Source organism: Canis lupus, chromosome 7 (assembly GCF_048164855.1).
Source record: "Canis lupus baileyi chromosome 7, mCanLup2.hap1, whole genome shotgun sequence".
NCBI classification, from domain to species: Eukaryota; Metazoa; Chordata; class Mammalia; order Carnivora; family Canidae; genus Canis; species Canis lupus.
Window position 1 is genome coordinate 6,515,232 of NC_132844.1, and position 14,480 is coordinate 6,529,711.

Here is a 14,480-nt window from a genome sequence, read left to right on the forward strand (position 1 = left end):
TCTTATTGCTAATGCTGGCATGTATGTCACTGAAGGATAGGATTGACTTTTTCATGTTTTTCGGAGTAGAGCTAGAAGGATTGATTATCCTTTTAGTTATAGACCATATCCAGGACAGGCTAAATGAAAGTTCTATGGGAAGGCAAACTTGGTTTATAATTCAGTAGACTGCCCTAAACCATTGTGATTCTAAGAGCCTTTTTTTTTAAGGCTCTACTTAACACTGATGGGAGTGAGACTTTGAACTAAATCCCCCCTGCATTCTGCTGGAATCAGCAGAAATCCTTGGATCATTCTCTGAACCTTAAAGCCAGACCCAAGCCTTGGGTGAATAATGTAGGGAGCTGTTAGACTAGCATGGATCCTCAAACCCATGGTGGGTTCTAGAATGCAGATCAGATGTGATGTATATATAAGACAGTGATATTCAAATGTGTCACTAATATTTTTGTGAGCATAGTGTTTAGTCAAACAGTATTACTATTACCAGAATTCTGATTTAGAATTTATCTGAATTTAGATATATGTAATATCTAAAACTGGCATTTTAGTAATTATAGCTTTAAGTTCAAATAAATAAAGTTAAATTATTTATCAAATCAAAACAATGACTTGATATTTTATGTTTTAAACCAATTAAGATGTTACGGGTTATGGCTGCAGTATTACTTCTGTATTTTCTTGTATACATAATATCCCAGAAATATGGATGCACACAGCAAAATACCCACATGCTGTAGCAGTCCACTCACTGCTATAGTTTTACTCCAGCAGATGCAGAGAGCCATGAATTCTTTTAAAGGCTAGAACATATTAACTACACCCTTCCTAATCACTGACACATTTACAAAAATGTTCTAACCTGTACTCACAGAGATGGTGAAAAAACTTTATTTAGTCCATGAACTGAATTGCTAGTGGCAACAAATTATTATTATGGTTATTTCCAATACATTTAATGTTGATATACATTTGTAGGTTGCCTTGAAAAAGAAAGCTCAAATCTAATATTTCATAACATAACTTTAAAGTACCTGTAAGAAATGGATTCTAAGGAATACAATTTGAAAACCTCTAGTAATGGAAAAGTCTGGTCTAGGAGGAGGTCAGATTCTAGTTAGCTTAAAGCATGTAACTCTTGATAAAAATCAGGAATTATATTAACAGAGAAGAACTTTAGAGCTGAAATAAAGTTTGAGAGACTATAAAGTTCACCAGCCCTTCATTTTAAATTTGAGGGAACTAAAACTGGAAGGTCTGTTAAGAGATTTACAGACTAGGTTTCTGTTTTTTGTTTGTCTGGCTGTTTCAGAATTGGGCAGCAATTCTGCCCAAGATGACTCCCCATTTAATGCTCCCTAACAGAGTCCCAAGCTATCAGCCAATCTGTGTGACTTATGTGAAAGGTGTTAAGTCTAAATAAAATAGACAACCAATCTCAAGATATTTCTGCTTTTTCATAGGATTTAAGAAATTAAATACATGTAATTTGGCATTCAGTAAATTCTATAAATAATGATTGAATGCTTATATCAAGATTTCTGTTAATTGGTAAAATAGCACTGACATGTATACATAAACCTATGCCAAAATGTATTTTTAAAATTAACATTATAACAAATTAAGAATGAATACTACCTTCTCCAATTTGTAATATCTGAATAAAATCCTATTTGAGTATTTCTCAATCATTTGCCAAAAATTAGGAAAACCAGATTTTCTGTTACTACAAATGAAATGATCTTGAATTCTGTTCAAATTTGAGTTCATTAAAAAAAAAAATTTGAGCTCATGTAAAAAGCATAATTTTTAAATGGCTTTATCTCTCTTTTTTTTTTTTTTTTTTTTTTTAGTATTTTTAGCTAACCAAAAAGATAGTAGTGATAAGTAAAAATAAACATCTCTGTTGAACTGCAATGCCCTGAATGTATATGTACTTTGTGGACAAAGAGGAAAATGGCCCACAGTGGTACAGTGAGGATTTTGGAGAGCAGATGATCAGATGGGAAAGTTCAGTGAATGGCATTTTATTTCTGAGAAGCTTAATAACATTCAGGTAGTCCCTAGATGTGGCCTTGTACTTTGTGACCAGGTTAAGGCCCTACAACTTAATACCCTCTTGGAAAACAAGAGATCTCAGGAGGGACAAAGAAAGAAGGTAATTTAAAAGAGTAAAGGGCCTACAACTCAAGATTATCACAGAGGAACTGAATTTGCGCTGTATAAGAAAAGCATTGTAAATCTCTATTCCCTACATGGTAGTAATAATCATGGGGTGGGGTGGGCATGGATAGGGAGGTGAGGATAGTTTTTATAAATAAAAAAGTAACTCCATTAAAAGATTTTAGGGGTGCCTGACTGGCTCAGTTGGTAAAGCATCTGACTCTTGATCTCAGGGTCATGAGTTTAAGCCCCATATTAGGTGTAGAGATTACTAAAAATAAATAAATAAACAAACTTTTAAAAATTACAGGTAACATTAAAACCAGCCTTGTGCGCTTGCCTTGTGCTCTTGCTCACAAACAGAAGTACTTTGTGAATTTAAAAAATATTTTTTCATATACTTTTAGATAACGTTTAAATCCAGCTCAAAAAGTATTTCAAAAATTATACAGTAGAGTAGTATATGTACATGGTCTAAGAAATATTTTCTACTTAAATATGTCATATATTTAGTGTCTTCAGTTACCTTTTTTTTGAGTTTGTATCACTTCCTTTTTCTCCTTCTTTAAAACTTTCAGTAGCTCCTACATACATATGTGATAAATTCCTATTTCCCACCACACTCAGCTTTTTACCTGAACCTCAACCTATTCCAGATTAAACCAATTCTTATTTAACTCAACAATAATGCAGAGAATTCAGTTCTAAAAATTGTAGCATTTTTTAATGAGGTCTCCCATTTAATCACGAGATGGCAACAGACACTTTATTTCCTGTTGTTTCACCTTAGACCTAAAGATGTTGAAAGCCAAACTTGGTTACAGAATACTCAATGAATCTTGTCAAACAATGGTATGTATACAGGCAGTATCTGACTTGTAAATACCTGCCTGACCTAACAAGTGAGCCGTGTATACCATTGCCTGAACCTATATAGCTATCTTAGTAGTGCAAGGAAAGCAAGCAAAAATAAAAAAAAAAATTAAAAAAGCTTGGAAGTATCTGTGGGTTCCCAAGGAGAAGATAGGGAAAGACTATGAAAAACAGAAGTTGCTTTAGCAGAGCTCAACCCAAGGACAAGCTGATTCCCTAGCAGTCTTGCCTGCCTGTATAGTAGACCAGAAACCTCCAAAAATGTTTGTCTAGATGGCCTAAATCTTTCATAAACTAAATATTGAACTAGAAATTCATTATTAAGCTTTCACTTGAGTTAAGTTGTTTTTTTTTTTTTAATAGAAATATCTCTGTGGAGTTCATTCAATACATATTTATTGAGGGTCTACTGTGAGCTAGGCACTTGGGCATTGAAAATACAGCAGTAAAAAAAATCTGATTTTATGGAGTCAGTCAGACTAAATAAATAAATTAGTATGAGATATAAGTACTTCATACAATAAATAGTGTGAATTGGTTTAAGAAGCCTTTTTTCTTAGCATTTAACCAGTTATTCTAAGAGAAATAAGGGTAGTATGAGTGCCTCCTTCCAGACCAAATAAACTCAGGTGGAGTCTTAGAATAGATTCAGGTGAGTTCTGTAGAAGAGGAGCTGTAGGTAGCATGAGGTTACTAAAGGCCTCACACTAAGAGGAATGAGAAGTAGAGAAGAGAAGTTCTCAAAGACCAAGCTCACTCATTCCATGATTCATTCACTCTTTTTTTTTTAAGATTTTATTTATTCATGAGAGACACAGAGAGAGAGGCAGAGACAGAAGCAGGCTCCCGCGGGGGGGGTGGGGGGGTGGGGACCTGATATGGGACTCAATCCTAGGACCCCAGGATCACGACTTGAGCCAAAGGTGTCTAGACGCTCAACCACTGAGCCACCCCATCCATCCATCTTCCTTTCTCTCTTTCTTTCTTCCTTTCTTCCTTTCCTTCCTTAACCAGATCTCATCTTCAGTATAAGAAAGGGAGAGAAGCTTTTCTTTTTTTGCCTTCCCTTTTGTCCTCAGAATCAAGAACTGAGACTAATACATAGTTATCAAAATGTGTAAGATGCTCATTAAAAGAGGCAACCCAGCTTCTGCTGCTCTGGATTCTGATAGACCTGGGTTCTAATCCCTGATGGCATTTTGCCACTTTTACAATCTTGGACAAGTTACCCATACTTATGAGTTTCTGTTTTATATATTTGGAAATAGAAATAATTATCTGCCGTATACATGTCAGTTACAGATAGGTAGAAGTTGGTAAGTTACTAGTTTTATTAGCCTGGAAAATCTAACCCCAATTTAACATGTTTATTCTTTAGGGGAATGTGATTTTCTTATTTAAAACCAGTGACATTGTTTGGAATACTGCTTAGTTACTAATATGGGTGATAGCCTATGTTTCTAAAGCCCTATGTAGAGATTTAAAACTGCATTTCTAAAAGAAAAAATCCCAAAGGAGAAAATGAGGGCAAAGATCTGTCAACAGTCTTACTCCTTTATAAGTGATAAATTCTAAAAATTAAATTGAAGAAGTGAGAAAAGTAGAGGACAAATAAGAGAACAATGTAAAATTAAAGTTCAGTGCTAAAAGGATCTCACTGTACTCAAAACATGTTGAAAGGAAAAAAGTGCTTAGCAGACAAGCTATATATATAAAAACAGGAAGATATGAGCTGCAGGAAAAAAATCTTGACAAAATTAGTAAGCAGAAGTAATCTTATAAACCAGTATTTATTCTAAATGTTTTAAATGATAATAGGACATTTTTCAAGAATGCTTTAAGCCCACTCTTAAAAGATGTTCTTTGGTTTAATGGCTGAAACCATTGTGTGTTTTCTAACCAGTTATTAAATAGAATTCCTATTCTAATGAATAGATCTACAAATCTGTAGTACTTTAATATAATTCCTTTGGTTAATGGGAATATTCAAGGTTTAATATGTGGTCCATGAAAGTGTGACTATGCCTTTTGGCCTGGTAAGCATTCTACTAAAATATACGTGTTCCATGAATTAACTATATTTTTAAAAGTCTAATGGAGTAGGGAACCCAGTTGGTCAGACAGCAGCTAATTTGAAATTTCCTCAATTTCAAAAGCAAGAGTATGAGCCATGATTTCCTTTCCCAAGAAATATGTTAGAGAAAACCCACCTTCATCCCTATACTTTGCTTCATTCTTATTATTCAGACCCACCATACTGCCTCAACAGCCTTACTAGCTCATCTCTCTGTCTCCACAATTTTGCCCCTTCTAGTATATTTTTCTAAACCTTAGTAAAAGCAGCAAATCTGATGTTTTTCTACTGTTTAAAACTTTCAGTAACTCCACAGTCAACTTAAGAATGAAATTTACATTCTTCAATGAAGCTTGAACAAGTTCCCTCCTTACTGTTGATCTTTTACTTGAATTCTCTGTCCATACTCCCCTCCTTCCAGACCAAATAAATTTGCTTTATTTAGTGACCCTGTTTGGACCACTCTCTCCTGCCTTTGGGCCTTTGCACGTACTGGTTCCTTTGCTTAGAACTCTCTACTCTCAAGCCTTCCCTCCTGTCCGCCCCCTAAATTTTCATGCCAAGACCTCTCCACCAAACCTCTAAGCTCCAGTTCAGATGTTCTTCCTTCAGGAAGCCTGTCTTATACCAAAACTTCAAGTCCAGACTCTCTAATACATCATAGTTCTCAGCTCAGATAAAGTCATTTGATACCACTTTGCTTTTACATAGGTATGTCACCTCATTCTTGAGAAAATTAAAGAGTTGAGACCATTACTGCTAAATACAGATACAAAAACCTCACCTTGATACTGCTAAGTCTACCAAAACATTTTTAGAGGAAAGGAAGTATTTCAGAATGACTGTTACTTCTTAGGTTGGATATCAGGATTCTTCCTAGAAGAAATGTTGAAATGTTTAAGTAGCAGACTTTATAAAGTAACTGCTGGCCTATAATGATAAACTGTGATAAATATCCTTTCCAATTACTGTTCTGTGCTCAAGATTTCATTTTTTTTAAGCAGATGTTTATTTTTTTTTAATTTTTATTTATTTATGATAGTCACAGAGAGAGAAAGAAAGGCAGAGACACAGGCAGAGAGAAGCAGGCTCCATGCACCAGGAGCCCGACGTGGGAATCGATCCTGGGTCTCCAGGATCGCGCCCTAGGCCAAAGGCAGGCGCCAAACCGCTGCGCCACCCAGGGATCCCTAAGCAGATGTTTATTATATGCCTATGACATGCCTAGCCCTAACTGATTATAAAATATCAGTTATTTTCTCATTATATAAAATATCAGTTATTTTCTCATTAGGAGAAATACCTTTAAGACATCTGGCCTTCTCAAGAAGCAAAATCTTTGGAAATTGCAAACTTTTTATTGAGTGATTTGAAACCAATCATTTCCAGAAGTGAAATCTACACAATGATATTTGCAAGTTAGTACATTGGTTGGAATTCTTGGTTACTATAGATTTATTTGGAAACAACCCTTTTATGTTGGAGAATAAAGTGACTAATTCAACATACTGCTCTATTGTAAAGGGCAGAAATTAGAACTCTCTGAAGAACTTAAGTCAGTCTTTATAGATACCATAAAAGATTCCTGACATTTAATGACTTGAGGGTCCTCAGTAAACCAGTGAATTAGAATGAGTTAAAATTATTTTTCTTTTTATGCAAGGCAGCATCAAAATAATTAAACTGAAATTTTCTAGGGGGGTGGGTGGGAGGAAGTAATCCTAATTGCAGTTTACTATACAATTTCAGTGTATGCTTCTTCAGTAAATATTTATGAAGCTCTAAGATCAAACCCTACTAAATATATATATAGTTTGCAGTTTGGCATTTAATTATTTTAAACCATTTTTGGGTTAGCTAAATGCAGGCATTTCCCTTGCCTCTCATTAAAAAAATAGAAAGTTAAGCATTTTCCATTTTGCCAGTGACATAATTTTAATGTCATAAACAAGGCTATGCCCTACTAGACAACTAACCCCACTGTTTTCTCCCTTCCAGAAGATAAAAATCACAGCTCAACTCTTACAGAAACGGAGCCATCATTTTCACATACTTCTTTCATTATCTAGCATTATGGCTCAGAACCTCATGTATCAAGTCCATTTGTGTTTCCAAGGTATTCATCTACAACCAGTTTATCTTGGAGGCTATTGCTGCAAATTGGATGATTTACTCCATTTATTTTTGCTACTTGTTTGTGACTGAGTGGGCATTTGATTACACTGTTTGCTTTTGTGGCTGTGCTCAAAGGGAGAGAGAGTGGAAGCCTCTGTAGCCTTTTCTTTTATGTTAATATTAACCAAAATTGCTTTTCTTGACCAGTAAAAAGCTTTTTGCATGCTTTAGCAATTTGTAAAAGCAGCCTATGAGAACATACAGCATTTATCTTATTTATCTGGAGAAGATAAAAAAAGTAACCATTTTAACCTGCTTTTAAAATGACATATTAAGAGCTATAAGAGCTACAATGTCTTCTCTGAGACATTGTAACCTCACTTCTAAGACTGAAACTTATTTGCACGGAGGAGTCCTGGTTCTCTGTCAGTTTTTATTGATACACTCTGCTTGTTTCCTTCTGTCAGAATGTTCTTTTTTCTTTTAACCTGAACACGTAAGCTTTTGAAAACACCAAGCATGCAAAAAAAGAGATCTTATTTAGTTGATTTTTAAAAGAAGTTAATGAGGCCATGTAAGGAAATAGGGTTAACACAGGACTTGAGAGATTCGCTCTCCGGGTCCAACAATAGCAGTTATTTATGCTCCTTTGTAACCTATATTTTCTCAAGTTCCTCATCAGATTTCATAGAGGAAATTTTTTCTTTAGAACCCAGGGCACTTATGAGAGACCATTAAAATTTTAAAGCCTTCGAATATACTCGAAAAGAAAAAGGAAATGCAGAGATTGGCCACCAAGGCATATTATCTGCATAGGAGAGTGACATTTATAGTTTCTACGTAGCTTGCCAAAACTAATTTCATATTGAATATAGGCCATAGTCCGGTACTTGTTCCAACATTCCGGGCCCATTCAGCAGTGTTTGGGCATTATGGGGCAGGACGAGGGGGATTTCAATAGTTTATGAAACGTAAAGCGAACTTGGGTCTCGCCGGCGGCGTCCGGGTCAGCACAGAGGCTGGATGCTCCTTGGCTCGAGGTACACGGACGTGAGCGGGTGCGAGGAGGGCAGGCTCCCGACTGCTGATGCTGGGGGCAGGGGCACGTCCGCCTGTGCCTGGCGCCGGGGCTCGCGCTGCGCCCTCCGGCCACGGTGCCCGCCGGCCGAGCTCGTTCGCGACGGGAGCCTTAGGTTCTGGGGGGGGCTCGGCCGCCCGCGGCGGCGGTTTTGCGCTAGGCTGGGGCCGCGGCCGAGGCCCCCCAGGGCCCGCCCTCCGTGGCCCCGCCCCCGGCTCCGCCCCGCCCCCGGCTCCGCCCCGCCCCTCCAGGCCCGCCCTCCGCGCGGAGGGGGCGGGGCTCCGCGGCGCCGCGGGCCGGGATTGGCTCCTGCGGCCGCCGTGCGGGCGGAGTGACGGCGGGGGCGGGGCCGCGCGGCTTGTTTGTCCGGGCCCCGCCGCCGCCACGGTCCGCGCTGACGGAGGCGCTGCAGCCGGGAGCCCCGCGGGTCCGCGCTCGCCGCCGCCGCCGCCGCCTCCGCACCGCCCCGCACCGCCCCGCCCGCCCTCCCGCTCGTCCGCAGCGGCCCTCGCGCCGACATGCGCCTGGCCGCCACCGCGAACGCGGCGTACACGGCCTCGCTGGCCGTCTCGGAGCTGCTGGGCTGCAAGCAGTGCGGCGGGGGCCGCGGCCAGGACGAGGTACCCGGGCTCGGGGCCGGCGGGCGGGCGGGCGGGCGGGCACCCGGCGGGGCGCGGGGGCTGCCCCGGCCTCGAAGCCGCCCCGCCTTGGCGCCCCGCGGCTGCGGAGGAGGAGGACGCTCCCGGGAGGGCGGCGGGGGCGGGGGCGGGGACGGGGTTCCCACGGCTGCACGGCGAGTCGGCCCCGAGCGGAAAACGCTGAGGCTGCAGAGGCGGCGGCCGGTGGTTCGCTGCACGGCTCGGAAGCGTCCGTGCCGCCGAGTTCTCTGCAAGTCTCCGCAAGCCGGGGCCGAACGGAGCTCCAGTCCGCCGGCGGAGCCGCCCGGGGATTCGCTCTTTCCCCTCAGTCCCTTTGCCTCCTACTTAAAAAAGGAAAAAAAAAAAAAAAAACTGTTTGCCTCCGTGGAGACGATGCTGCCTGGGGTGCGTGTGCCCCCAGCACCTGACGTCGGGGCGGCGCATCTCTGGTGCCTGAAGTAGCCTGGGGGGGGGGGGGCTTCTAAGTGGTTGTAAATAGCGCCCCATTTGAAAGTCACTAATAAACCTAACAGCTAAAATTTGAGCCTTTTGACCCAAAGGGCGACCAAGGAGAAAGAAACTGTGATTAAAATCTGAGTTGAAACACCGCGTTGCCTTAGTTCAAGAAATCTAGATGGAAAGTAATTTTTCTGCAGCATTGCCCACTTAAATGACTCAGTTTTAGGATTTGTATTTTTTCGTAAATGGAGCTTACGTCGCGAGCATGCCGCCTACGTTCACGTAGCCTTAAATGAAGACACCTTGTCAGGAGGGATGTAGAACAGACTTTTCTAGATTTTGACATTTGTAGGTGGGTGATACGCGCTTGATTGTTTACAGATAATGCAGTAATTAATGTAACTGTTGCTTTGGAAAGTCCATCAAAGAAAGAAAAATGTGTGCAAGGGTAGAAATAGCATTCGTGGTTTCTGTTTGCAGGCCATAACCTGTCTTTTCTCATTTTGAGTAGAAGTGATCCCCAGTTATCCTGCTTCTGGTGGTATTTGTGGGCAGGATCCTGGTTCTTTCACAGATTTAGAATTTCTAAATATAGCCACGTAAACTGGAAGATAAAGAGATAGATACATTTCAGCTTGCACATTGATTATAGTGCCTATGGGACTGCGTTTAGGAAACTAGGAAGCATCTGTAGAGTTGAATTTTATTTTTAACACACCCAACATGTGGGAAAATAAGTTAGGAAGTAGTGCCTTATAGGAAAACATCACTTTACAAAACAATAACATGACTCTTCTCACATAGCAAGCTACCATGGTGCTTTAAAATGAAACACTTTTCAGGGATGGAACTCCCGACTAAAGTGTAGGATACACATATGGCTAAGTCAGCCTTACAAATCCAGTAATTTGAAGCCCGTGGGTTATTTTTTAGAATGTATTTCATAGAAGTCTGAATACTAGAAAAAGAGTCTTTGTAAGTTCCCCAAGTACAGTTAATGACAAATTTAAAAGAAGCACCAGTATATTTGTTAGAACAGGAATTTTTTAAAATAACACTTCTACACCTCTGTATTTCTCTTCAAAATGTTTTAATGTCGGGATCCCCGGGTGGCGCAGCGGTTTGGCGCCTGCCTTTGGCCCAGGGCGTGATCCTGGAGACCCGGGATCGAATCCCACGTCGGGCTCCCAGTGCATGGAGCCTGCTTCTCCCTCTGCCTGTGTCTCTGCCTCTCTCTCTCTCTCTCTGTGACTATCATAAATAAATAAAAATAAAAATTAAAAAAAAAAAGAATGTTTTAATGTCAGAAGGCTAGCACCCAGCTATAAGCAGTGATTCCCCTAAAGAAGGAAGAAGTGGAGTGGGAACTCTAACTTGTTACACAATTTATCATTGTCTTCTTGAAGTTTGTTTGAAAAAGCCGATACTGCTTTTGTAATTTTTTAAAAACAAAAATATCAGTATTGTGGTTATTTGCATTAAACATCTGGACAGTTTTTTAAAAGTGGCCCAAGTGTTGTGAGAAAGATCATTCAAATGGTCCAATTGTATTTACTTCTTAACTGGTTTTGCAAGTGGGTAGACACCGTAAGCCAAGAAATGCTTTTATTTTGCACTTGTGGCAAATCATTCATTCTTTCACCTAAGGTTATTGCTATAGATTCATAAATGTATCTTTAGTAAATTTGGAAATTATGATTAGAACGGTACTTTTAGTGTACAAACACTGATTCACACAGTGAAACATACAATATGTATATACTGCGGTACTGTCAACATTTGCTAAGAATTTTCATATTGTGAAAATGAGTGTGTTAGTATTATACACTAAGAAGAAATAGGTATTATGTCAGATTTGCAGCAGTGTTGTCATGGCAGAGGCTGTTGCTCTCTTTTTCAAAATGCTGATTAGGAGGATTGTTGAGAGGAGAGAGAACTGTTAGTTCCCATGTTAGTTTTTCCAGCCACACCTTCACCAAGAGCCTGTGAGGTTTGTGCTGTGATTAGCATCTACATCTGCTTTTTAAACAAGGCCATTTGCTGTTGGCAGTTCTGCCTCTTAGAATCTGGATTGGCCAAAATTTGTTCAAAGTCTGTAATTCATTTTCTTTAACAGCTACAGATAAGGCATGATTGAAGTTATGAAACACAGTTAGTTTGGCTTCTGATCACCCTATTGAAGACCTGCCGTACCTTTTTTAAATCAGTACCTGCTAGAAAATAGAGCAGTAACTAATTTGTCATGTTGACTAGGAAAAGAAGTGTTTCAAAAATGAATTTTTCAGAAAACTGAAACATTTAACCTTTTAGGAACCAAAAATACTGTTTCATGCTAACAGTGGTATCTAGAAGGACCTTTTAGGTATCAGAAACTCTTAAAAAGGCTCAAAAGAGTAAAAATTAAAAACACCAACTCTGGAACCAGATTTCCTAGATTCGGCCTCTCTCTCCACCACTCACTAACAGAACTAAGTACTTGATTTCAAATTATGTACTAATATTTTTAAAATATCATATGAAATTATTTTATAGCTTGTTATATAAATATATATAATTTGATATATGTAAATATAAATTATAAAATCTCTTTCCTGCCTGAATCTAGACTAGGATAAATTGGAATGGAGTCTTAGAGTTCATCAAGTCATATTCTTGTATCCTTCTCATGTACCTGGTCTATTACGTAAGAAAGAGAACAAGGGACATCTTTTTGAGTCTAGCCTTCAAGTCTAGGAGAGTAAATTGATGTGAGTTTAGAGCAGCACTAACTATATTTTCCATTATATCAGTCTTGATCAACTCTTTTTGAGAAAGACGTGGTGATTTTTTTTTTTTTTTTAAGAAAATCAGTGTCTCCCTTCCCCCACCCCCAGTCTGTCTTTTACTTCCTCTCCTTTTCCTTCCTACCATTTCCCTTGCTCCTTTTTAGGAATAGCACAAACCTGTCACAACCTCTTCAGCTTAGTAGGAAATTAACCTTGGTAGTCTAAGTGTGAGCTGGGTAAAACTTTATCTGGAACTAGCCTTAAGGAAAATAATGAAATTAGAATCTCAAATGACAGAGACTTTTTTCCATTCCTTTCTTCAGTTTTTCTACTTACTGTCTCCAGCTTTCTTGCCAGACTTATACCTCATCAACAAATGAATATGACCTTAGCACTAAGAGGCTCTTGGCATAATGGTCTACTATAATTCATTCCCAAGAATGTTTGCTTTTGATTAACATCCTTCTTTGAAACACATAGTTTTTCATTCTAAAGGAATATATTTTTAAAGGAATTGGGAAGGAAGGTTTTGCCCATTGAAAGCAAGGAATAGGGAGACAGTGACAACCATTATAATCACTAAATTTGGCTGTAGGGGTGGACTTTACAGACTTGACAATTACATAGGACCATTGGGAAAGACCCTTGGCTATACCTATAGGAAGATACTCCATTTTTGAAACACTGATAGTTTCTTGGAATTCTAAAGCTATTGTTTTATGATAGCTCAATATATATTTGAGCTCAATATATATTTGGTATAGAAACAAAACCAAATAATATAATTCGGCCTTTTTGTTTTGAAGCCCATGTGCTATCAGTCTTGTTACTAAAAATATGTATATGCCATCCATATGTTGCTAATGTAAATGTAAAATCCTAGAAATGGAATTGCTAATGTTTTCCTTCTCCTTACAGGTAGTAACATAATACATACATACATATTAGGCACTTTGCTCCCTACACACACACACACACAGTGTGTGTATATATGTTTTAATGTAGATATAATTAATTAATATAGATATAATAATATGACTGATATATTAATAACATAGTTAATATATTAATTAATATTAATAATACATAATAATTAATATAGGTATATGTTTATATAGAGATATATGCACTTATATCTACCTATATATATTTGTATCTGTCTTGGAGATATTTTAAAGCCAACTCATGTAGAATTGCTTCATTCTTTGTAAGGACTGCATGCTATTCCAGTCTATGGTCATACTATATTGAAATAGTCCTGTTGATGAGCACTTAGATTGTTTTATATCTTATACTGTTAGAAACAATGTTGCAGTGATTGTCTTTTTACATATGACATTTCTGTGTACAGGTTAACATTGTTGTTGACTCAAAAGATTTCTGACTTTTTAATTTCAATCATTATTACAAAATGCCCTCTCTGTGGGTTGTAGTTTATACTTACATATTTTTTGATCAAATTTCCTCACAATTCAGAACACTCACATCAGAAACATAAAAGTAATGAATGACTACTTCACAACCTCTCTTCAGCACAGCCTGTTAATAAACTTTTGATCTTAAGCAATCTTTTGGGTGAGAAATAGTATCTCTGTGTAGTTAACTTGAAGGTTTATTGTGAGGGTGATAATTTTTCAGCCATTTGTATTTCGTTTTTTTTAACTGTCCATGTCCTTTGTTCATTTTTCTATCAACTTGTTGGGGGTTTTCTTTCTTATTTGTAGGAATCTTATGTATTCAAGAAATTTAACCCTTTTGATGGAGGAATTGCAAATGTATTTCTCAGTTTTCTGTTTGCTTTTGACTTTTTATATGTTTATTTTTCCCATGTGAAAGTATTTTTATGTCATCACATTTATCAGTCTCCTGGTGTGTAACGTCTGGGTTTTTATGGCACTCTTAGGCCTAACTTCATTCCATGAGTGTTTTCTTCTAACACTAATGTTTTTTTGTTTTTGTTTTTACATTTACCTCTGATTTGTTGTGGAGTCAAGTATGATTTATGGTTCCAACTTCACTTTTTTCTGAGTGGCAGTTTAGATTTTCCTGTTGTATCAAGATTATTTATTGAATAATCTTTTTCTCCTCCATTTGAAATACTACCTTTTTATGTACTAAAGCGTCAAGAATAGTAGTGTCTCTTAGGTATAAAATGAATAATAAAACCTTAAAATGGGTGTTTTCCTAAAATCCATTTAATTTAAATAAGATAGTGAAGAAATGAGAAGGAATAAATACTGATTTTAACCTTAATGTTTTGCCCAGTATATCTTGTTTGAAATCTATGTAATTGGATCAGAAATTCAGCAGTTAGA

The 14,480-nt window shown here is 38.3% G+C and overlaps 1 protein-coding gene across 5 annotated transcripts in view; it reads left to right on the forward strand.

The window, feature by feature from the left end:
* The window catches only part of SESN1 (sestrin 1), a 99,147-nt gene that overhangs the window by 68,522 nt on the left and 16,145 nt on the right, over positions 1 to 14,480 (forward strand). Inside the window, exon 1 of one of the 5 annotated variants that reach the window (XM_072831835.1) lies at positions 8,778 to 8,923. The exons of the other annotated variants lie outside the window; for them this stretch is intronic. Within the exon in view, the coding sequence (XP_072687936.1) occupies positions 8,822 to 8,923 (102 nt within the window). The 5' untranslated portion in view covers positions 8,778 to 8,821. Of the gene's footprint in view, positions 1 to 8,777; positions 8,924 to 14,480 lie in introns of those variants that run through there. 5 annotated transcript variants of the gene reach the window in all.